This window comes from Polyodon spathula, chromosome 6, assembly GCF_017654505.1.
Source record: "Polyodon spathula isolate WHYD16114869_AA chromosome 6, ASM1765450v1, whole genome shotgun sequence".
In the NCBI taxonomy this organism is placed as follows: domain Eukaryota; kingdom Metazoa; phylum Chordata; class Actinopteri; order Acipenseriformes; family Polyodontidae; genus Polyodon; species Polyodon spathula.
The window spans coordinates 39,186,824-39,210,481 of record NC_054539.1 but is presented as its reverse complement, the minus strand read 5'-3'; the positions used below and the strand labels follow the sequence as shown (position 1 = coordinate 39,210,481).

General features: G+C 42.5%; 1 protein-coding gene across 2 annotated transcripts in view; it reads right to left on the bottom strand.

Annotated features, from left to right (window-relative positions):
- Nucleotides 1–23,658, bottom strand: part of crim1 (cysteine rich transmembrane BMP regulator 1 (chordin-like)) — a 264,844-nt gene that overhangs the window by 105,653 nt on the left and 135,533 nt on the right. Inside the window, exon 6 of one of the 2 annotated variants that reach the window (XM_041252822.1) lies at nt 6,653–6,835. The exons of the other annotated variant lie outside the window; for it this stretch is intronic. Coding sequence (XP_041108756.1) covers nt 6,653–6,835 — 183 coding nt within the window. The remainder of the gene's footprint in view (nt 1–6,652; nt 6,836–23,658) is intronic. 2 annotated transcript variants of the gene reach the window in all.

The following is a 23,658-nucleotide window of genomic DNA, read 5'->3' as shown; positions in this document are numbered from 1 at the left end:
TAGGTCTTTTTCATAGATTTCTTCTCCAATTTCAGTATCTCCCATATGATATTTATAATGTACATTTTTATTTCCTGCGTGCAGTACCTTACACTTTTCTCTATTAAATGTCATTTGCCATGTGTCTGCCCAGTTCTGAATCTTGTCTAGATCATTTTGAATGACCTTTGCTGCTACAACAGTGTTTGCCACTCCTCCTACTTTTGTGTCGTCTGCAAATTTAACAAGTTTGCTTACTATACCAGAATCTAAATCATTAATGTAGATTAGGAATAGCAGAGGACCTAATACTGATCCCTGTGGTTCACCGCTGGTTACCACACTCCATTCTGAGGTTTTTCCTCTAATCAGTACTTTCTGTTTTCTACATGTTAACCACTCCCTAATCCATGTACATGTGTTTCCTTGAATCCCAACTGCGTTCAGTTTGAGAATTAATCTTTTGTGCGGGACTTTGTCAAAAGCTTTCTGGAAATCTAAATAAACCATGTCATATGCTTTGCAATTATCCATTATCGATGTTGCATCCTCAAAAAAATCAAGCAATTTAGTTAGACACGATCTCCTTTTCCTAAAACCATGTTGACTGTCTCCCAGTACCCTGTTACCATATAGGTACTTTTCCATTTTGGATCTTATTATAGTTTCCATAAGTTTGCATATAATAGAAGTCAGGCTTACTGGTCTGTAGTTACCTGGTTCAGTTTTGTTTCCCTTTTTGTGGATCGGTATTACGTTTGCAATTTTCCAGTCTGTCGGTACCACCCCTGTGTCAAGAGACTGCTGCATGATCTTGGTTAGCGGTTTGTAAATTACTTCTTTCATTTCTTTGAGTACTACTGGGAGGATCTCATCCGGCCCAGGGGATTTGTTTATTTTAAGAGCTCCTAGTCCCTTTAACACTTCTGCCTCAGTTATGCTAAAGTTATTTAAAACTGGATAGGAACTGGATGACATGTGGGGCATGTTGTCAGTATCTTCCTTTGTAAAAACTTGTGAAAAGTAATCATTTAATATATTTGCTATTTTTTTTTTCTTCATCTAAGATTTTGCCATTTGTATCTCTTAAACATTTAATCTCCTCTTTGAATGTTCTCTTGCTGTTGTAATATTGGAAAAACATTTTGGAATTGGTTTTAGCTCCCTTAGCAATGTTCATTTCTATTTTTCTCTTGGCCTTTCTAACTTCCTTTTTGACTTGCGTTTGCAGTTCGGTGTACTCTTTCTGTGTACTTTCTTTTTGGTCCCTTTTTAATGCTCTGTAAAGTGCCTTTTTTCGCTGAATATTTTTTTTAATTGATCTATTAAACCATTTTGGCAATTTAGTTTTACATTTAGATTTGTCTACTTTAGGGATATAATTGTTTTGCGCCTCTAGTACTACATTTTTGAAGAACAACCATCCTTCTTCTGTGGGTGTTTTCTCTATTTTACTCCAGTCTACTTCTGTTAGTCTCTGTTTCATACCTTCATAGTTTGCTTTTCTAAAATTGTAAACCTTAGCTTTAGTCATTACTTTTGGGGATTTAAAAAACACTTCAAATGAGACCATGTTGTGGTCTGAGTTTGCCAGTGGTTCTCTGACCTCTGTTTTAGTTATTCTATCTTCGTTATTTGAAAAGACTAAATCAAGGCATGCCTCCCCTCTAGTCGGTGCCTTGACAAATTGTGTTAGGAAGCAGTCATTTGTCATTTCCACCATTTCTATTTCATCCTTCGCGCTACCCACTGGGTTTTCCCATTTTATTTGGGGGAAGTTGAAATCCCCCATTAGTATGGCTTCTCCTTTGCTACACGCATTTCTAATGTCATTGTATAACAGATTATTGTGCTCACCGTCTGAATCTGGCGGTCTATAGCATGCTCCTATTATTATGCCCTTTGAATTTTTGTCCGTTATTCTGACCCATATTGATTCGGTTTTATTTTCTTTGTCCAGGTTTAACACCTGGGCTTCAAGACTGTTTCTTATGTATAGCACTACCCCTCCTCCTCTTCTGTCCTGCCTGTCTTTCCTATACAGTGTATACCCACAAATATTATATTCGTCCCCATCACTCTCAGACAACCACGTTTCTGTAACACCTATCACATCATAGTTACTTGTTAGTGCAGTAGCTTCAAGTTCTAGAATTTTGTTTCTGATACTTCTAGCATTTAGATAAATACATTTAATGGTTGTCTTACCTGAGTTGTTGTTCTTGTTTTGATGCGGTCTCCCTTCTGTTTTTTTGTTGATTTCTCCCCCCTTCCTTTCTAGTTTAAATGCTTCCGAACCTGCTCGAGGATCTTTTCTCCAAGTAGACTAGTTCCCTTGTTATTTAAATGCAGTCCATCCCGTCTATACAGATAGTCCTCGTTGTAGAATGTGGTCCAATGATCAAGATAGGTGAAGCCTTCCCGTGTGCACCACGTCTTCAGCCATGCGTTTTGATTAATTATTTCCAGCTGTCCATATGGTCCTTTGCAAGGTGCCGGTAGTATACCAGAAAATACCACAGTTTTGGTTTTCTCTTTTAATTTCCTTCCTAGCTCTCTGAATTTGTTTTGCAGGGATTTTGGTCTGTCTCTTCCAATGTTGTTTGTACCGATGTGGACGACTACTACCGGGTCGTCTCCTGTTCGTTCTAGGAGCCTGTCCACGTTCTCAGTGATGTGCTTGACCGAGGCTCCCGGAAGGCAGCACACTGTTGTAGTAAGGGGGTCCAAACTGCGAATTGAACTTGCTGTGTTTCTCAATATGGAGTCCCCAACAATCATGACCTCCCTTCTTTTTGCTGTCTGGTCACCACTGTCAATGGGGTCCTGGATGTTGTTCCTTTCATTCTCTTGTTGTTGGTTCTGCTCATCAAAATTCTGAAGTGACTCAAATCTGTTGGTTGTTTTGATTTCTGGTGGTTGTGTTTGATGAAGTTTCTTTTTTTCCCTGCTTCTGCCTACCTGAACCCAGCTGTTCTGACCTTCTATCTCCCTGGTGGCTTTCAGTCTGTTAGGGGTGATGCAGACTTCCATGAATTGTGGGTGTGCCAGTTCCTCAAGATCCTGTTGCTGTCTCACTTCTTCCAGCTCCATTTCTAGCATACTTACTAGTTTATGCAAATCCTGGATCACGCGGCACTTTACGCACACTTGGTTTAGCTCCGCTGGGTTTTCTCGGATTTCCCACATCAAGCAGGTGTCACAGATTACTGGCTTGAAGACCATGTTGAGGGTTTTTTTTGAAGTTTAGTTTCTTCTGCAGCTGTCAACCTGCTTTCAAACTGCTTCTAAACTGCTCTGTACTTTTCCACGCCTGTACTTCTCCCACTCGCTGTCGCTTCCACTCGCTGTCGCTGGGAAGACTGCCTCGTTTAACTGCGTTGTTCTGCTGTGCTGTTGGCTCCTCCCCTCGCCCGTGTCTCAGAACGGCGCTGAATTTGAATCAGCTGCTCCGAGTTTCAGCTTGTTTGTTATCAGAAAAACACATGTGGCTGTTTGACTTTGAGCTGCTGCTGTGTTTCCCCAGTGTCCTCTGTTTTCTGATTAAAGCAATTCAAGATGCAATTTCTCCTTTCTGCTTCTAAACTGCTCTGTACTTTTCCACGCCTGTACTTCTGCCACTCGCTGTCGCTTCCATGACTACTGGCTTTAAATTTTACTTACCGTTCAGAAAATTAATCGGTCCTTAGATTTTTGTGGTGATAACACAGAATTAGACGTTAGAATTGTATACACCTGTAAGACATCAAGGTACCTCAAAGACCATTCACGTATTTGAAGGTCACTAGTTATAATAAACTTGAAGCTGAATAACTTTGACTTGGTGGCACAATTTACTTAGACTTGCACACTGAGAACTACAACCTAACATAGTGTAAGCACATGTCATATCCATTTCTTCCAACTGGGAATTAAATGGCTTAAACAGAAGCAAATGACAAATTATCGAATAAAAAAATGAAAGGTTATTTCGGTGTTTGAGCAAATTATTTTGCTCAAATTGCGAAATGTTAAATATCAAACAAGCAAAGAACTAAACAGAAAAGAAGAGACAGCTTCTTGTGAGTAAAGTGATATAAAGAAATTGCGAAGAAGATGTCTCATCTTTTGTGTTTTGTTCTTTGCTTGTTTGGTGTTTTACATTTCGCAATTTGATAATATCGTTTTACTCAAAGACCAAAGAAGTGGTCTCTTCTTTTGTGTTTCGCTCTTTGCTTGTTTGATATTTTCCATTTCACAACTGTATTTTCTAAATAACCTTTACTTTTGTTCTTTGATGATTTGTCAATGCTCAAATTGTGAAATGGTTATTGACCGAATCCTGACTATGAGTGTAACATATAATGTATACTGAGTGTACAAAACAATAGGAACACCTTACTAATAATGAGTTGCACCCCCTTTTGCCCTCAGAACAGCCCCAATTCGTCAAGGCATGGACTCTACAAGGTGTTGAAAGCGTTCCACAGGGATGCTGGCCCATGTTGACTCCAATGCTTCCCACAGTTGTGTCAAGTTGGCTGGTAGTGGATCTCTACTCCGAATAGCTTGTTTCATCTCATCCCGTAGATGCTCAATTGGATTGAGATCTGGTGACTGGGCAGGCCACTGCAGTAAGCTGAATTCACTCTCATCTTCGTGGAACCATTCCTGGACAATCCTAGACTTGTGGCATGGGACATTATCCTGCTGAAACATCCATTAGCAGATGGATACACTGCTGCCATGAAGGGATGCACCTGATTGGCAATGATGTTCAGATATCCTGTGGCATTCAAACGTTACCACTTTTATCAAGGGGCCCAACGTGTGCCATGAAAACACACCCCACACCATCACACCACCACCACCAGCCAGCAATGATGACACATGGATGCATGTACTCATGTGGTTTTCTCCATACTCTAGTCCTCCCATCAGCGTGAAACAGCAGGAACCGGGATTCATCAGACCAGGCAATGTTTTTCCAATCATCCAGTGTCCAGCGTTTTCGTTCCTTAGCCCACTGCAACCGCAGTTTCTTGTGTTTTGCTGAAAGAAGTGGAACTCTGTTAGGTCATCGGCTACCATAACCCATTCGTGTCAATGTACGACGAGTTGTGCATTCTTTTATGGGTCTTTCGGCACCAATGTTGTACTGGACTGACAGTTGACTGACTGTAGCCCATCTGTTGCTCTGCACAGTTCGTGTCAGCCTCCTCTGGCCTCTTTCATCAATGAGCCATTTTCGACCACTGGCCTGCCGTTGGCTGAATGTTCTTTGAGTGGTGGACCATCCTTGATACACATGGGAAACTGCTGAGCGTAAAAAACCCAGCAGCATTGCAGTTCTTGACAGACTCAAACCGGTGTGTCTGGCACCTACTACCATACCCCGTTCAAAGGCACTTAAAAGCTTTTGTCTTACCCATTTACCCTCTGAATGGCACACATACACAATCCATGTCTCAACTGTGTCAAGGCTTAAAAATCCTTCTTTAACCTGCTTCAACAATCAGCAGACTAGTCCAGAGAAACCAGGAAACCAGTTCTGTGAGGGACAGGCCAACCGGTGTGGCAGTGTAAGTGTGATGATGTGGGAAGGAAACTCCTTTAACTCAAGAACGTGTTTGGTGCAGACTGAGAGCAACCTTACTGCTCAGCGATACATTGACAAAGTCCTTGAGGCAACAGTTTTTCCGTTCCTGCAAGCCAATCCGGACATGTTGATTTTCCAGCAGGACAATGCAAGACCACCCATTGCTAGGATTACAATTGTTCAACTTCAAGAAAACAATGTCAAGGTCTCGCCGTGGCCAGCTGTCCAATAGAATATCTGTGGGACAAAATCGCCAGTGCCATCCACAGGAGACAACCGTGACCAGCCAACCTTCCCCAGCTGGCTGCAGGTGGTGAAGGAACATCCCACAGCAGTCTATCCAGAGGCTGATCAGGTCTATACGGCAATGCTGCCAGGATTGTGTTAATGTTAAGGAAGGTCATACCGATACTAACTTTTTAATGGGTTTTCATTTCAACAGTGTGTCACAATTCATACTGAAAACTTATCATGATTCTTTGATCTGTATTTTTGTTCACATTTTCCTTGATTTTATTTAGTATGTATGTTTAAAATTATTTGTTTAAATCCATTAGACCCGAGTTGCTTTTCTTTTGTGCATCAGCATATTAAGATTAGGGAAGTAACTTATTCCAATGCTCAGGACTTTTGTAAAATGGATAATTTCTAATTATTAGATAGTCTAACTTTAATAAAAGGTATTACATAATTGACAAATCTTCAGAGTGCTTAAGATCCTACTGCAAATTAACATTTTGGCTGATCCACTTACTGTATGGGGCATGTTACAGTAAAATCATATAAGAATATAAACAAAAAATAGAATGCAGCTTGAAAGTAACATGTGACAATATAGGGTGAATGCCTACAGAGCAGAAAGGACCTCAGTGTAAAACCTTATCTGAAGGGCTGCACCACCTACAGCACAGTGCCCTCTAGAAGGTCTCTGCTGAGCCACCAACACAAAATTAGAACTGGGTTTCCCTAAGAGGTGCCACATGAAAATTAACTAGGCCCAAGCATATTAGATTCTTCTGAGATCTGAGGAGAGCAAGCTCCAAGGTACAGGCAACTGTACAGTATCCAAATGTTTCCTGTTCATGTGATTTTTACCTTCACAGACGGGGCAACACTCTCCCTCTGGCACATAGTATCTGTCGCAGTGTAGCACCCCGCACTGCGCAGAGAAACAGATCGAGACGCCACCCTGGCAGCGGCAGAAGCGGCAGGCGTCCATGCGAAACATGTCCCCGTCAAAGTACTCCACCCCGTGGAAGATGCAGGCTGGCTTGGTTTCTGCAACACACAACACCACCCACAGGCTCAGCTTTGGGGAAGGCACTTAAAACACTGCAACGGAGTATCTTGTTTTTCATTTACTGAACACGTACACAACGATGAAGTGATGTACACTTGACTGTGCTGGTTCCAGTGTTAGATAATATTTTATAGATACAGAACATTGCCACTATTATATTTCTAAATTACAAGTTTCCATACCCATTGCTCTACAGTATATTACAGTTAGGTTCCATTGTTTCATGCATAACTACTAAACATTAAATTGTGCTAAATTTAGAAATACTAAAAGAAACATAATTCCACTGTTTACAAAACTAATTTCACACTAAAGCTCAGCATGGTTTACACCATTGTTGACACATGCAAACTCTGGTTGTGAAGAAACTAAGAGGAAAAGTAATATACAGACACAATTATATTATAAAATAATAAATTTCCATTCTAATTTATACCATTATAAAAATAGACCACCTCGAGCTTTTGCCCCCATTAACTTAACAGTTGCCTAATTGTTAACTCTTCTCTATCCAAATGGGTTTAGGTTGGGTAAAAAACAGACTGCAGGATATACAAATCTTATTTTAGCAAACATTATTCCCCCCCAATTTCACACACATATGTACACATATAAAACAATGCGATCTAGCATTGGGTGCTCTTATTAAAAACTGGTAGTGCTGGACAAATATTCGAACAATATTTTTTCACATGCATTTGGTTACAAAAATCAGATGTTCGTATTCGCTACAAATGACAAAAATGCTTTGCACTTATTTACCACCTCACCAGAAGTTGCGTGACAGTTTAAAAAATGGCAAGATTAATATATTTTAAAAAAATAAATGAAAAAAAAACCACACAGGATCAACACAGCTGCTCTTGAGCCTCTATTTAAAACTTTTAGACAGCAAAAAGTAAATAAACCAGATTATGCACACGCCCGCATAGTGATCTCTATGGAACACCATATGGCTCAAACGCGTCTCATGGGACAAAAAAAAAAAAGGCAAGCACGTCATTTGGAAATGCCTTGCTTAAAGAGTGCTCAACTTGCTGGAAATGTTGTGTAGTGATTTTTATATAGATTTTATATATTATATACAGTATGTGTTGTTGCAAATGAGAGCGAAAACGGTAAGTTTTTTTCTACCTTCATTTAACAATGGCATTTCGAAGTTTGTTTTATTTGAAGTGTTTAAAGTTAAATTTTAGTTTTCACTTGCTTGTTCAGCTACAAAAAGGCACAAGTAAACCTTATGTTATTACTTTATGAAATGGCAAGAAATGAAAAAAAAGTTAAATTTATTTATTTTTTTTTAATTTATTTTGGCAATAAACAAAACAACATTTAACTTGAACTGCTATCTGGCATCCTTTACTTTGCAGTTAATTCACTGGTGTAAAGTAAGCCCTCCAAAACGTATTCGTTACTCCGCTGATATTTTTCTACTTTAAACGTGTTACATATTGTAACGTCTTGCTGTAAAATAAAGGCACACGCACAGGGGCCACACCCCCCTGCTACTGTGCTGTCTCTGCCTGGGCTCTGAGCAATATAATGGCTTTTATTACTTTTTGAAAATGAAAGAATATCCGAACGAATATTTAAATTATGAGCGGATATTCGAACATGAAAATCCTGTGTTCGTCCCAGCACTAAAAACTGGCAAGTTTCTTATTCCTATGCCAGGAATTGTCTTTCTTTTTGCTCCTGTTCTAATAAGAGAGTAATAACTACTGACTGCAAAAGCTACAAAACTAATTACATTAGCATATTCCAGGTGTAAATTTCAGAATGTGTTGGAAAATAACTCAAAATACAAATCGAGAAAGAATATAAAATGTGTACATATTTTCACTGTTATTTTGGCAATTGAAGAATCTGCCTCACCCCCAACCACTTACTCCTGCATTTGTGGTTGAAATTACAAATCCCACTGGTGGCACCTCCACTAGAAAACAAAAGCACTAATAAAATGGGGGCCATTTTAAATAATTTGGATGACAGGAATGTGGCACGCAGCCCTGTCCAAACATGTTTTTATCAAATTAAGCTTGGTTAATAATTTTTTTTCTGCAGAGCTCAAGACAAATCACGCAGGGGGTTACTAGCTGGTTCTAGGCTGGGGCAGTGTATTCAGCAACCTACTTTCGAGGTCGGGAGAGGCTGGATTGCATTTTGGGAACAGGCCCATCTTCCCATATCTATTCCTGCTTTAGAGGTGCCATTAGGGATGCATTTAAATACTGTGTATGCCATCAAATGTTGGGTACGCTCCAGGAACTGAATGCTTAAATAAAAAAAAAAGACAAGCAAGTAGAGACAGGCAGCAAACAGCAAGGTTTGATATGTTCCTGATAAGTAGCCTCCTCAAAGCCTCTTTCTTGGGATCTTTTCAAAACGTTTTCCGGTAAAATTCACCTTAATCCCATTTATATATTTAACCATTATTAAAACATGGGAAGTTTTGTGGTACATTGTTTTACTACATTGTAAAGTATGTTTCACAGGTAACCATTTACAGCATACTGTAACCTGCACTCGCCATCGTCAGATGCCAGACCTTTCTTTTTACAATTCCCTAAAAGGCAGCTTTACTTCTCCCAAAGAACTATACAGGAATACTGCTACAGCTGTACCTCTAGGGCCAGTCTGTGATTAAATACATTTTAACTGTAGCCCAGGAAAAGTAAAATAAAACATAAAGGAAAACAATCTATTTTTTCCCCCATATAGAGATACAGTTAATAGGAAAAAACTGATATTGAGCTGATATTTTCAACACAGGCTTATAAATAAGGTAAAAGCATAAATATTTGACACTACACGACATATTTAACAAAATTAGGTTAACCAACATTAGCAGGGTGGGTTCGTGTTCTATTCCTTTTTACTCACACTACAGTGCTTCAAGCATTAGATGAACAATAGTTATCATTTTAACTTAATTTAAGTCATTCCAAAGTCCCTTTTGAGTCTTTGCAGATGTACTTCTACAGTTAGAAAAGCCTGTTTCACTGTCTTCAGTACCACAGACTGAGTATGTTAGGCAATAGAGCTGACTAAATTCACACCTAATAGATGTATTGAAAACATCGATCTGTCATGGCAAAAGAAAGTTGATAAAAAAAAAATAAGATGCATTAGCAATAACATTGTAGAAGGTTACATGGGAATACAGGACAACAAGCTGCGTCAGCATTGCTTCAATAATGACAATGCAGGGAGATTCAATTGCTCTAAAGTTATATGTAACCATTCTTTAATGATTACTGCCTCCAATTCCTGAAGGAAAGTTGGGGATGGGAGTGTTCTCTGTCCTCCACAGGGTCATCACTTTTGAGACTGTTCTTCATGAAACATTTGCCAGTTCTATTGAAACAACTACTCAAGAGTTGCATTTGTCATTTTTTGTCCAACAGTGCAACTAACCAGTAAACTAAGCAGTGAGCTAAACATGCCCCTAGAAAGATCAAATATTTATTTCTACTCTATATTATAAAGTTATTGCAGTTTATATTTACTTTGTCAAGCCTCCATGTATAGCCTGCTACCCCTGCACCTCTCTGGCATTAGTTTATGTAAGCATTAAATCAGTTATAAATACAACATAGAACGTATGTGTAAGAGGACTCGGGGGTAGATGTACTAAAGTGTTGCGGCTGTTGCAATAGTCGCAAACAAGTCAGAAGCCTGGGGTGAAGTGTTCTAAACATGCACACTGCTGTTAGCGACTTTTTAGGGAATGCTCTGCGGCAGCAGTTTTTCTTTGGGGTTAAACCTTAGATGAAAATTTAATTATGGGCGTTAATTACAGGATTAATTATCCTGCATAAATTTGCAAAAACTGGGTGGAGATATAGTTCTCAAATATTTCAATGAGATGTACTAAAGCTGCTGACAATTACGAAACTTATAAGTGCCAAAATTTGTTAAGAACTTTTGAAAGCATGTTTTAAACAGTCACAATTGCTGCTGGCATTTCCCAGCAATGCAATGCACCTGTTGCTAACTGATCAGCAATAATATAACTTCGCATTAAATTACCAAAAGAATACCTATTTCACAAATAGAAGTATAAATACTCATTTGTGAAGATTCAAAAAACATTACCACACTTTTATAAAAGCTATATAGTGCACTACAAGGTAACAGTATATATATATATATACACACACACAGCTCTGGAAAAAATTAAGAGACCACTGCAAATTTTTCTTAAATCAGCATCTCTACATGTATGGCAGCCATTTCATTCCAGTGTCTGTTGAATTCCAACACAGGCACACCTCATTCTACTGAATGAGGTACTGATTAGGGGATCACCTGAACCAAATTTTATTTAACGAGGAAAAGTATAAAAACCACTCCTGTGGTCATCACTATCCTCTTGCAATAGGACCAGCTGGATGGCAAAACAATGCTAGTAGTACCTCAAAAGTAATTGGAATCAAAAAATAACTATTGACCATGCCCAAAGAGTTGAAAAGGAAAGTTTTGAGTGAGGAAAAGAAGGGTTCAATTCTGGCTTTACTGGCAGAGGGATACAGTGAGCGTCGGGTTGCTTCCATCCTTAAAATTTCAAAGACGGCGGTTCATAAGAATAAGGTCAAGCAGCACAAATTGGGGACAACAAAGCTCCAGACCGGCAGAGGACGAAAACGGCTCTCCACTGACCGGGATGACCGCCAACTCATTCGAATGTCACTCAGCAACCGTAGGATGACATCAAGTGACCTACAAAAAGAATGGCAAACGACAGCTGGGGTGAAGTGCACGGTGAGGACGGTTCGAAACAGGCTCCTAGGGGCAGGGCTGAAGTCGTGCAAAGCTAGAAAAAAGTCCTTCATCAATGACAAGCAAAGAAGAGCCAGGCTGAGGTTTGCAAAAAACCATAAGGATTGGACCGTAGAGGACTGGAGTAAGGTAATCTTCTCTGATGAGTCCAATTTTCAGCTTTGCCCAACACCTGGTCGTCTAATGGTTAGACGGAGACCTGGAGAGGCCTACAAGCCACAGTGTCTCGCACCCACTGTGAAATGTGGTGGAGGATCGGTGATGATCTGGGGGTGCTTCAGCAAGGCTGGAATCGGGCAGATTTGTCTTTGTGAAGGACGCATGAATCAAGCCAAGTACAAGGTTGTCCTGGAAGAAAACTTGCTTCCTTCTGCTCTGACAATGTTCCCCAACTCTGAGGATTGGTTTTTCCAGCAGGACAATGCTCCATGCCACACAGCCAGGTCAATCAAGGTGTGGATGGAGGACCACCAGATCAAGACCCTGTCATGGCCAGCCCAATCTCCAGACCTGAACCCCATTGAAAACCTCTGGAATGTGATCAAGAGGAAGATGGATGGTCATAAGCCATCAAACAAAGCCGAGCTGCTTGAATTTTTGCGCCAGGAGTGGCATAAAGTCACCCAACATCAATGTGAAAGACTGGTGGAGAGCATGCCAAGACGCATGAAAGCTGTGATTGAAAATCAAGGTTATTCCACCAAATATTGATTTCTGAACTTTTCCTAAGTTAAAACATTAGTATTGTGTTGTTTGAAAATGAATATGAACTTATTTTCTTTGCATTATTCGAGGTCTGACAACACTGCATCTTTTTTGTTATTCTGACCAGTTGTCATTTTCTGCAAATAAATGCTCTAAATGACAATATTTCTTTTTGGAATTTGGGAGAAATGTTGTCAGTAGTTTATAGAATAAAACAAAAATGTTCATTTTACCCAAACACATACCTATAAATAGTAAAACCAGAGAAACTGATAATTTTGCAGTGGTCTCTTAATTTTTTCCAGAACTGTGTGTGTGTGTATATATATATATATATATACACACACACACACACACACACACACACACACACACACACAAATAAAACTAAAATACATTTTCATGAGGTCTAGTCACACTTTTCATACCTTACTTAATCAAAAAGTATTTTTATAACATAGCTCGCAGATCAAATTCATCATTAAGGCCTTTAGGTTTTATAGTCTAACATATGAATGCAATAAACCTTCTCTTTACCATCTCATCTGTATTTCCTCCTCTTATTGGAGTTTTAACTTTTTCGACAATCTCAAAGTAGAAATGTTATGGCCGTGATCATTATATTGAACCGCTACGGGATAATACCGATCATTTCTCTGTATTAAGCAATTGTGTTCACTAATCCTTTACTTTAGCATCCATGTAGCCTTGTCTATGTATGCCAATCCACAGGAGCACCTTATCAAATAGATAACATTAGTTGCATTACACATAATTATATCTTCGACAGGAATTTTTTTTTTCCCCCAAAAATGTGACTTTATGGTATTATTTACACTAGACAGTTACCACACTTATCTTGAAATATTAATTATAACATAATCTAATTTTAATATGATTTGTTTAAGAAATACTAGTTATACAAGAAAGACCATACTTTTTTTTTAATGACAACATGTCACGAAGACGGCTGTAGTGCGTGACGTCAGACCAGAACCAGGAACCAACAAATAAACAACAGAGGGGTGGAGTTTGGTGAAGCTGAGCGCTTGGATGAGCTCCACATTTAATAAATGAACAAACAGAAAATAAAAGGTTGAAAGACAGACAAAACACAGGACACGGCACTTTGGCCAAAATAAATATACAAACAAAATGGACTACACAGACAAACACGGTGAGCTGATATTATTTACTTTACGTTTTACTTTCGCCTCTCCACATCCGTTCACCACTCACTGAACACACAACCCTGAGTGAGTGAAAACATGAGCTTTTATGCAGCTGTACTGAGACCCGGTTGCTAATCAATCATTCAATTGGAGTCTCAATACAACTGCACGTGAATTAATAAAAGTGCAATTCCCTTTGATCACATATAATTACATTTTACCTGCACGTGAAGTGCTGTGCAATCCTTGTGCCTAAATACAAATATACACTCGTGTTACACAAACCCATTTATATCCTGTGTACCAATGACTATAAACCAATATTAACACACTACACGTAACATACAATACAAATAAATAGCCCAGGGGTGGGGCACTTTGCCACACAGCAACACAAATTTGCTCACAATGAGTTTTTAAAATAAACTCCAAACAAGAAGCAAAGCTAGTCACTAACATAAAACCCTCTTCTTTTTTGTTTTTGTTTACTTGGCTTCTTCAACAGTATTAGTTTTCATTCTGCATTACTCTGGGAGTTTATCAAGTCCATTTGGCAAGAGAACCCATCTCAGTATAAACATGCTTGAACACCACTTCATTGGCATTCGGAATAGACCAATTTCCTCACAGGGACTGAGTTGATCAGCAACTCGCTACAGTCCAATTCAGATTCTGAAATGCTCCCTATGGACAGTGTTAGCTGTAAATCAAGTTTTTATTAAAACATTATGAACTGTGTGGCACAACCACAATTTCAACCATAATATTGTATTTTTTCATAAACACTTTGGGCTCTATGTACTAATACTGCAAATTGATCTGTTAGTGAAATGGAAAAAAAAAAAAATCAGGAAATATTATTTAATACTTCGCAGGGCCAAAAAACATTAAGAAATTAAACATAGAAAGAAATAACTAACAAAATATATTCACTGGGACACTAAGTGACAGACACTTGACATTTAAAAAAAATGGCATGACCAAAAAAGAAAGCTGCAGAAAATAAACTGCATGTGATGTGTTAAACGTAGTGCAGACCCCGGGCACAGAGAAAACAAACCAAAACATAGATCTAAAAGAAATGGTCCCCAAAAACAGAAAGCATAAATAAAACTAAGCTTGTTTCTATACATGCACGTTTACATGGTAAATTTACATAGTAATGCTCCAGTTTACCATGTTTGTACTCGTCTGTTTTAATTTAAGAATATTGCAGAAAACTTTTGTTTGAGTCTAACCAATACAAGAAACCAATACAAAATGCATTTACTGACATTGATATTTTATTTTATGTTATTTATTTACTATTAATAAATAACACTTGTTGGTTTATTTTATATTTTAAGTTGCTTTATTTTTAAGTAACTAAAAGCCCATAAATGTTTAAACAGAATGAAAAGCTTGCTGATTCAACACCAGTGAGAGGCATGCGTAAAATAACAGGCACAAACCACAGTTGTAAATCAGAAAAAAATTAAAATACATCAAGGATAAGCGTGAAACTTCGATTTTATAATGAGATTCGTACATTTGCACACAAAAGTAGTTTGAAACAAACAATAATAACTAAACTACCGCAGCAGGGATGAAACTAAAGCCGGAGACACATTGCCCGATGTGACTGTCACATCTCCCTGGCGGAGGTCGCGTCGAAAAAAACACATCTGAGAGCAAGCATGACACACTACCTGATTAAATCACGGGAACTGGGGTAAATTTTGTGAGTTTTTCTGGGTGTATGGTGTAAAACTGAGGTCCCAGCAGTTTCCGTTAACCTCCTAGTACAGCGCCAACGGGGCAATTCAGTAGCCAAAAGTGAAAAGGCTATGGCAGTAACGTTACCTATGTTATGTGTTTCTGTGAGCTCATTGAATTACCCCTTGCAGGTTTAAATTAGTTACAAATAAAACAGCAATTTCTTGGTGTACTTGCAAGAGTTTTATTAAACAATATGCATTCACATTTCACTATAATATGATGATACTCGTCATCATCCATTTGCATGTGAAATAAAAGATAGACATACATGGTAAATGTTACACTTAGACCACAGTTACACAAAAAATAAGCAATGATTAGGAAATGCAGAAATATTTTGTACCATTTTTGTACAAAACAAAAATAACAAGCTTCTTTTATTATTGCCTGCAAATCCTGATACTGATTTCTATTGCTGTAGTGAACGGTTTAATCGACATTGCAGAGTACACAGTATCCAAATTGCTAGATGTGGCTGCATAATGTTGGATGCATTTTGGCATTTAGTGTCATATGACCTAATGCGGTGAACTCATTGGCTGTTGAGTTGCAGCGATCCTGTAAAATCGCACTGCAAAGCATAACACACTGTCCGATGTGACTGAAAAATCACGTCGCTATTGATCACATTAGGCAGTGTGTCCAGGGCTTAAATTAATGACTTTAATACATCGCAGGTAGGTCTACCAACTCACAAAAACCTACGAAAAGTCAAGATACAAAAGAAAAATCAACGATACATACAGCCTGTGGCAGGCTGGCGAGTGGATAGAGGCCCAGAGACAGACTGCAGTTCAAAAAAATAACTATTTTATTATAAATAACACAAAAATAAAGTGCACAAGGGCAAAATAACAGATACTCAAACACAAATAAAGCAAAAACAAAACTCACAAAAATAAAGTTTCCAGGCTGGGCAATGCCTTCACTGGATTTAGAAAATTCAAAAACCACCAAAACAAACACCAACCTGCTTCCTCAGCTCCCTTCTCCCAAATGAGAAGCTGAGGCCTCCTTTTATATCAGGTGGCTGGGCGCTGATTGATCGTTAATCAACCTAATCAACTAATCAACCCCAGCCACCTGAACATAATAAACCCAGGCAGGTAGGGGAAGTTAACCCCATCCCTGCCAATTTAAAAAGGGCAGAGCTTTGCTCTGCCACACACCTCCCCCCATGTACAACGTACACCGGCCGCAATCGGCCAACTCCCCCCTCCCCCCCCCCCCCCACCCTCCTCCCCCCAAGAGTCCAATTATGTCCCTTGGGTGGGCTGTTATGGTGGGTGGTGGTGGGCGGGGTTGATGTCGGAGCCCCCAAGCCTTCTTTGGTTGAGGGGGCCCCGAATCTCCAAGGTAGCATGGCGACGGCGGCCCGGCTCCCTCTGGTGGCGGAGGCAGCGACGGCGGCCCGGCTCCCTCTGGTGGCGGAGGCAGCGACGGCGGCCCGGCTCCCTCTGGTGGCGGAGGCGGCGGCCCGGCTCCCTCTGGTGGCGGAGGCGGCGACGGCGGCCCGGCTCCCTCTGGTGGCGGAGGCGGCGACGGCGGCCCGGCTCCCTCTGGTGGCGGAGGCGGCGACGGCGGCCCGGCTCCCTCTGGTGGCGGAGGCGGCGACGGCGGCCCGGCTCCCTCTGGTGGCGGAGGCGGCGACGGCGGCCCGGCTCCCTCTGGTGGCGGAGGCGGCGACGGCGGCCCGGCTCCCTCTGGTGGCGGAGGCGGCGGCGGCGGCCCGGCTCCCTCTGGTGGCGGAGGCGGCGGCGGCGGCCCGGCTCCCTCTGGTGGCGGAGGCGGCGGCGGCGGCCCGGCTCCCTCTGGTGGCGGAGGCGGCGGCGGCGGCCCGGCTCCCTCTGGTGGCGGAGGCGGCGGCGGCGGCCCGGCTCCCTCTGGTGGCGGAGGCGGCGGCGGCGGCCCGGCTCCCTCTGGTGGCGGAGGCGGCGGCGGCGGCCCGGCTCCCTCTGGTGGCGGAGGCGACGGCGGCGGCCCGGCTCCCTCTGGTGGCGGAGGCGGCCCCTCCCTCTCGGGCTCTGGGAGCGACGGCGGCTCCTCCTCCCTCTCTGGCTCTGGGAGCGACGGAGGCTCCTCACCCCTCTCTGGCTCTGGGAGCGACGGCGGCTCCTCACTCCTCTCTGGCTCTGGGAGTGACGGAGGCTCCTCCTCCCTCTCTGGCTCTGGGAGCGACGGCAGATCCTCCTCCCTCTCTGGCTCTGGGAGCGACGGCAGATCCTCCTCCCTCTCTGGCTCTGGGAGCGACAGCAGATCCTCCTCCCTCTCTGGCTCTGGGAGTGACGGAGGCTCCTCCTCCCTCTCTGGCTCTGGGAGCGACAGCAGATCCTCCTCCCTCTCTGGCTCTGGGAGCGACGGCAGATCCTCCTCCCTCTCTGGCTCTGGGAGCGACGGAGGCTCCTCCTCCCTCTCTGGCTCTGGGAGCGACAGCAGATCCTCCTCCCTCTCTGGCTCTGGGAGCGACAGCAGATCCTCCTCCCTCTCTGGCTCTGGGAGCGACGGCAGATCCTCCTCCCTCTCTGGCTCTGGGAGCGACAGCAGATCCTCCTCCCTCTCTGGCTCTGGGGACGACGGCAGCTCCTCACCCCTCTCTGGCTCTGGGGAGCGACGGCAGCTCCTCACCCCTCTCTGGCTCTGGGAGCGACGGCAGATCCTCCTCCCTCTCTGGCTCTGGGAGCGACGGCAGCTCCTCACCCCTCTCTGGCTCTGGGGACGACGGCAGCTCCTCACCCCTCTCTGGCTCTGGGGACGACGGCAGCTCCTCACCCCTCTCTGGCTCTGGGGACGACGGCAGCTCCTCACCCCTCTCTGGCTCTGGGGACGACGGCAGCTCCTCACCCCTCTCTGGCTCTGGGGACGACGGCAGCTCCTCGCCCCTCTCTGGCTCTGGGGACGACGGCAGCTCCTCGCCCCTCTCTGGCTCTGGGAGCGACGGCAGCTCCTCGCCCCTCTCTGGCTCTGGGAGCGACGGCAGATCCTCCTCCCTCTCTGGCTCTGGGAGCGACAGCAGATCCTCCTCCCTCTCTGGCTCTGGGAGCGACGGCAGATCCTCCTCCCTCTCTGGCTCTGGGAGCGACGGCAGATCCTCCTCCCTCTCTGGCTCTGGGAGCGACGGCAGATCCTCCTCCCTCTCTGGCTCTGGGAGCGACAGCAGATCCTCCTCCCTCTCTGGCTCTGGGAGTGACGGAGGCTCCTCCTCCCTCTCTGGCTCTGGGAGCGACGGCAGATCCTCCTCCCTCTCTGGCTCTGGGAGCGACGGCTGCTCCTCACCCCTCTCTGGCTCTGGGGACGACGGCAGCTCCTCACCCCTCTCTGGCTCTGGGAGCGACGGCAGCTCCTCACCCCTCTCTGGCTCTGGGAGCGACGGCAGCTCCTCACCCCTCTCTGGCTCTGGGGACGACGGAGGCTCCTCACCCCTCTCTTGCTCTGGGGACGACGGCAGCTCCTCACCCCTCTCTGGCTCTGGGGGCGACGGCAGCTCCTCACCCCTCTCTGGCTCTGGGAGCGACGGCAGCCCCTCACCCCTCTCTGGCTCTGGGAGCGACGGCAGCTCCTCCTCCCTCTCTGGCTCTCGGGAAGGCGGCTCACCTCTCTTTATTGGAGTGACCGGTGGATCTCCCATGTCTACCGCCAGGTAATTAACCACCATGAGGGCAACCTCTGGGAAGGAGGCCGGGTGGTGTTGTTCCTCCCACTGTTCCCACCTCTCCCCATCTCGACGCCACAGCGTGTTGATAACTATGGGGAGATCGTGGACGAGGTCTGCCTCAGGGTGCATCAACCAGTCCCAGATCTCCTGGGACGGTGGTGAAGGTGGTGGTGCTGGAGGTAGTGGGGTGGCCCCTGATGCCCGGGGTGAACACGGCACCTCTTCCTGGGCCTGGTTGTAGGGGCATCCTGCCCAGTTGTGGCCGTCCTCCTCACACCGGCCACACCAGTTTGCCGGTGGCACGTCTGGGCAGGACCGCCAACGATGGTCCTCCTTCCCACACCAGGAACACCAGGGGAAGAGGCTGGCCGGGTCCTCCAGCGGTGGCTGCAGCAGCTTACATTTCTTCAGCTGCTGCTGCTTTTCCTGCCTTTGCCGCTGTCTGCTCTTCTTTCCCATTTTTTTTTTTTTTCAAAAAAAAAATAAAATAAAAAAAAAAAAATTATCCCAAAAATTCCACAAAACAAAACAAAAATACTGCTCTGAGCCTCTAGGTGGCGCTATCCCACTTCTGACACCAAATGTGGCAGGCTGGCGAGTGGATAGAGGCCCAGAGACAGACTGCAGTTCAAAAAAAATAACTATTTTATTATAAATAAACACAAAAATAAAGTGCACAAGGGCAAAATAACAGATACTCAAACACAAATAAAGCAAAAACAAAACTCACAAAAATAAAGTTTCCAGGCTGGGCAATGCCTTCACTGGATTTAGAAAATTCAAAAATCACAAAACAAAACACCAACCTGCTTCCTCAGCTCCCTCCTCCCAAATGAGAAGCTGAGGCCTCCTTTTATATCAGGTGGCTGGGCGCTGATTGATCGTTAATCAACCTAATCAACTAATCAACCCCAGCCACCTGAACATAATAAACCCAGGCAGGTAGGGGAAGTTAACCCCATCCCTGCCAATTTAAAAAGGGCAGAGCTTTGCTCTGCCACACAGCCCCTAACTTTTAGTGTATCCCATGTAGTACGTATCAATGCAATTTTCTTTCCAGATTGTTTTCATATTTTTATTAACACACCATAAGTAAATTAACTAAAGAATTACTTTGATTTTCACTTTTACCCAGCAATGTTTGCAAAGAGAAAGATATTTTTTCTTCTAAACATTGGAGCGCATCCAGTTCATGCTCCCTCCTACAACAATGCTGGTAGCATATTGTGGCAACAGAAAAATACCATTGTTGTAGTAGGGAGTGTGATCTGAACATACTGTCATCCTCATAAAATATTCCCCCTGGTGAATGCTCTCGAGTAAATCTTGAGAAATGTATTGCCCAATTGATTTATGACTCCTGATGTGTTATTCAAAAAAAAAAGTAAAGACTCAGCAGCATGTTTAAAAATATCACGCTGCAATACTGACAACATAGTGAAAGTAATGTAATGTATGTCCTGTAAATTTTGCAGGGTGTTCTGTAACACTTTAAATGCATTTATCTGTAAAGGTAACACTTGTCGTATATATGAGTAGAAATAAAAATAAACACTTTTATGTATAAAAGAATGATGTTTGAACAGATCCTAACTTAATCTATAGTTAGAAACAGAAACAAGAAACGGAACTCCCTTGTAATAAATAACAGCACAAAACAGTGAGTAGCTGTCTCTGCGGGGTGTTTTGTAGACAACTGGAAGTCACTCATGTAAGTTGAGTAACTTTCAATCAAGCCATTATTATTTCTTGCAATGGTGTTATCAGAAGCTTCCAATTTAGGCAGAAATAGGTTAACTGCAATTTGTCCATTTACTTTTGACCAATCTTGATCACAACCCTATCCTATAAATGCCTCTCACTAATAATCACTAATTGTGAGGGACATTCTTATATTTCTTGGCAAAGCACTGAGGAGTTATCACAAGTCAGAGGCCTGTGATGAGGGGTCTTTTTCTAATATAGTGTAAGGACCCTGGGCCTGCTGTAGCTGCGTTCAGGAAGGTTCTGTGACCCAGGGTCAACAGTTCAATGCAGCAGGTGTTCGGGTATGTCAGAGATGGGAAAATCGCCACCAATCAGGACTCGGCTTTCCGCATGAGTGGTACCAAGTTGCAACACTGTTGCAACCGTCAAGGGATTGAGAGCGGGAAGCCATCTCTTCTTCGGATTGCTAGCTGAAGCGTGTCCTGGACGCAGAAATAAGTAAAGGGCTACTGCTGCTGCTGGAGAGTTGCTGAGACAGCGAGACAAGCTTGAGTGAAAAAAAGAGCACAGAAGCAGCACTTAAAGAGTGCAGAAGAGAGGCAGGACTACAACAGGGAGAAACCACAGACTGCACTTAGTGGCTGTAGCACACGGCTGAAACAGTGTGTTTTTGGACTTATTTTATTATTTGTTACAGTCTGAGTAGCATTACGCTGCTCAACTGTATTTGTATCAGTGGCTGGTAAAGTAGCTGCCCAGTGTAGAGTCACGGCTTAATAAATTGCTAAAATCAAGAACCTGAAAACCCAGTGTGAGTCTGCCTTCATTTCCACACAATGCTACAATACATCATAAAATTCACACAATGGTGTAGGTAAGAAAATGATCTCCATGGAAACTAGTGTTTTCCACAAAACTCCATTATCCTGCAAGGAAATGGGTGGCACCAATATAAAGGGTCAAATTTAACTTTGGTTTTGAGCTGCTGAAAAGCAGACAATTTCAAGGTTTTTGAGCTGTTTAGTGGAAGGTTCCAAGCTTAAGACCCTTTCCACAGACAACCTATGGATAACTGATTTAAAATCAGAGTTCACAAACATCTCATGGGTATCAAATCAAAGAACCAAGTACAGTACTTGAAACAGTATAGTGTGTATTTGCATATGCTCAAAAAGGGCTTGAGATGTATTTTTAAGGATGTGGACAAGCTTACAAATTTAATGACAAGCTTCTGCAAAAAGGTAGTTCAAGAAGATCTAATGACATTGCACCTTTTGATTACATATTTGCAAGACTAATGCTATACTACCAATGGCACTAAGCTGTGACATATAGTATCTACCCTACTTCTCAAAATTTCTGTTCTTTTAACACAATTCCTCACCAAACCTCCTCCTGAATCTCGTTAACTACCGTCTGCACCACAGAAGGTTACAATCCCACTGAAGCAGTTGTGGTGACTTCTGATATAAACAGCTCAATATACAGTGGCCTACACTGCAGCTCTGTGGATGACTCACATAGGAGACAGCTCAAAACTGACAGATGTTGCTGTGAAATCCTGGTTGTGTAATTACTCTGAAAACACCAAGCAATGCATGCAGGCCCTCTGCTGGGTCCTCTTGTTAGAGGGATCAAAACACCACTGTTTTTTCTTTTGGGGATTATATTACTTGTGAAGCAATAAGGACCATTCTGACACCCAGCTACTATGAAAGGACAAGGTATTGATCGATAAACGACAGGAGGCTTGGTGGCATAGCAAGTTAATTCACAAGCCAAACGCCTCAAGATTGGAGATGGGCTTAGGTCAAAAGTGAAATGAGTTGGTGGTTTTCAAGTGTTTTTTATGGGCAGTAGTAAACATACCCCACTGCCAAAGTTACCATGTCAATTCAAACAGAGAGTATATAAAATATGTCTGTTGCATGGGTGTGCACTATATATTCTGAACCTGGGGGTGATATGGAATATCATGGCAAGGTGTGGTGAAGTCAGGTGCTAATGCTATTAAACGACTTCCTTTTTTCAATAGTTCTCATCTCTGCAGTACCTGTTGGCCAAATCTCACCATTTTAATATTTAAAATAACATTTTGCACAAGGCAGAGATAAAATGTGAATGTTTTTTACTACTTCATATGAAATAGCAAAGAACATTAATGACTTATGAATCCAGGGAACTTTCTTAATTTTATTTCATTAAAAAAAAAAAAAATTGTCAAGCCTGTTGTTTTCTTAATGCTGTATTTGGTTTGTCTCATTCCACCATCCTGTGGAGATTTAGTGTTAAGATAACCCAGGAACAAATTAGCTATAAATTGATGTGTTCCTTACTGATTATTTTTACAGAAAGACACAGCTAACAAACGTAAAAATAAAGACTAATTCTGGTGTCTGAATTATTAATAGTTTCACATACTGTACATGCTACTTTATCAGAAAAAAGATATTGTGAAGTTTAACCTTAGGGATATAAGCTTCCTCCCCTCACTGAAATATCCCTGCCTTTATGGAAGCTTATACTACATGATTAACCACTTATTCAAAAAAAAAAAAAAAATGTGTTTTTATTTGTTATGCAGGCCAACCTAGGATATGGTTACTGGCACCTAAAACCTGTTATGTGATCTTGTTATTTTACTATGGGGAACCTCTATATTTGTGTGCAGTGGTGTAACCCTTAAATAGCACAGTGAGAACGAATTGTAGCTTGTAGCTCAATACAAGGAAAATCTGGACTCATCCTGTACCATATTAGTATTATAGGGAATATACCGCCTGGCAGTTAAAATGGAGGTGTAACCTGCTAGCTGATTATGGGTTGGAGGTTTACATTTCCAGACTTTATTGTCATTATATACTGCACCCTCTGTTTACAGTAAATGATAAAAGCAGTGGATAGTTACCTTGCACCAGCAATCTACAAGCAATATTTCTGATAAGCAGGAGAGGAGGAGCAGCTGATTTCTAGATGTATAACCTGTCTTGGAGCAGTAGAAGATGGATTATTTACATGACCTCTA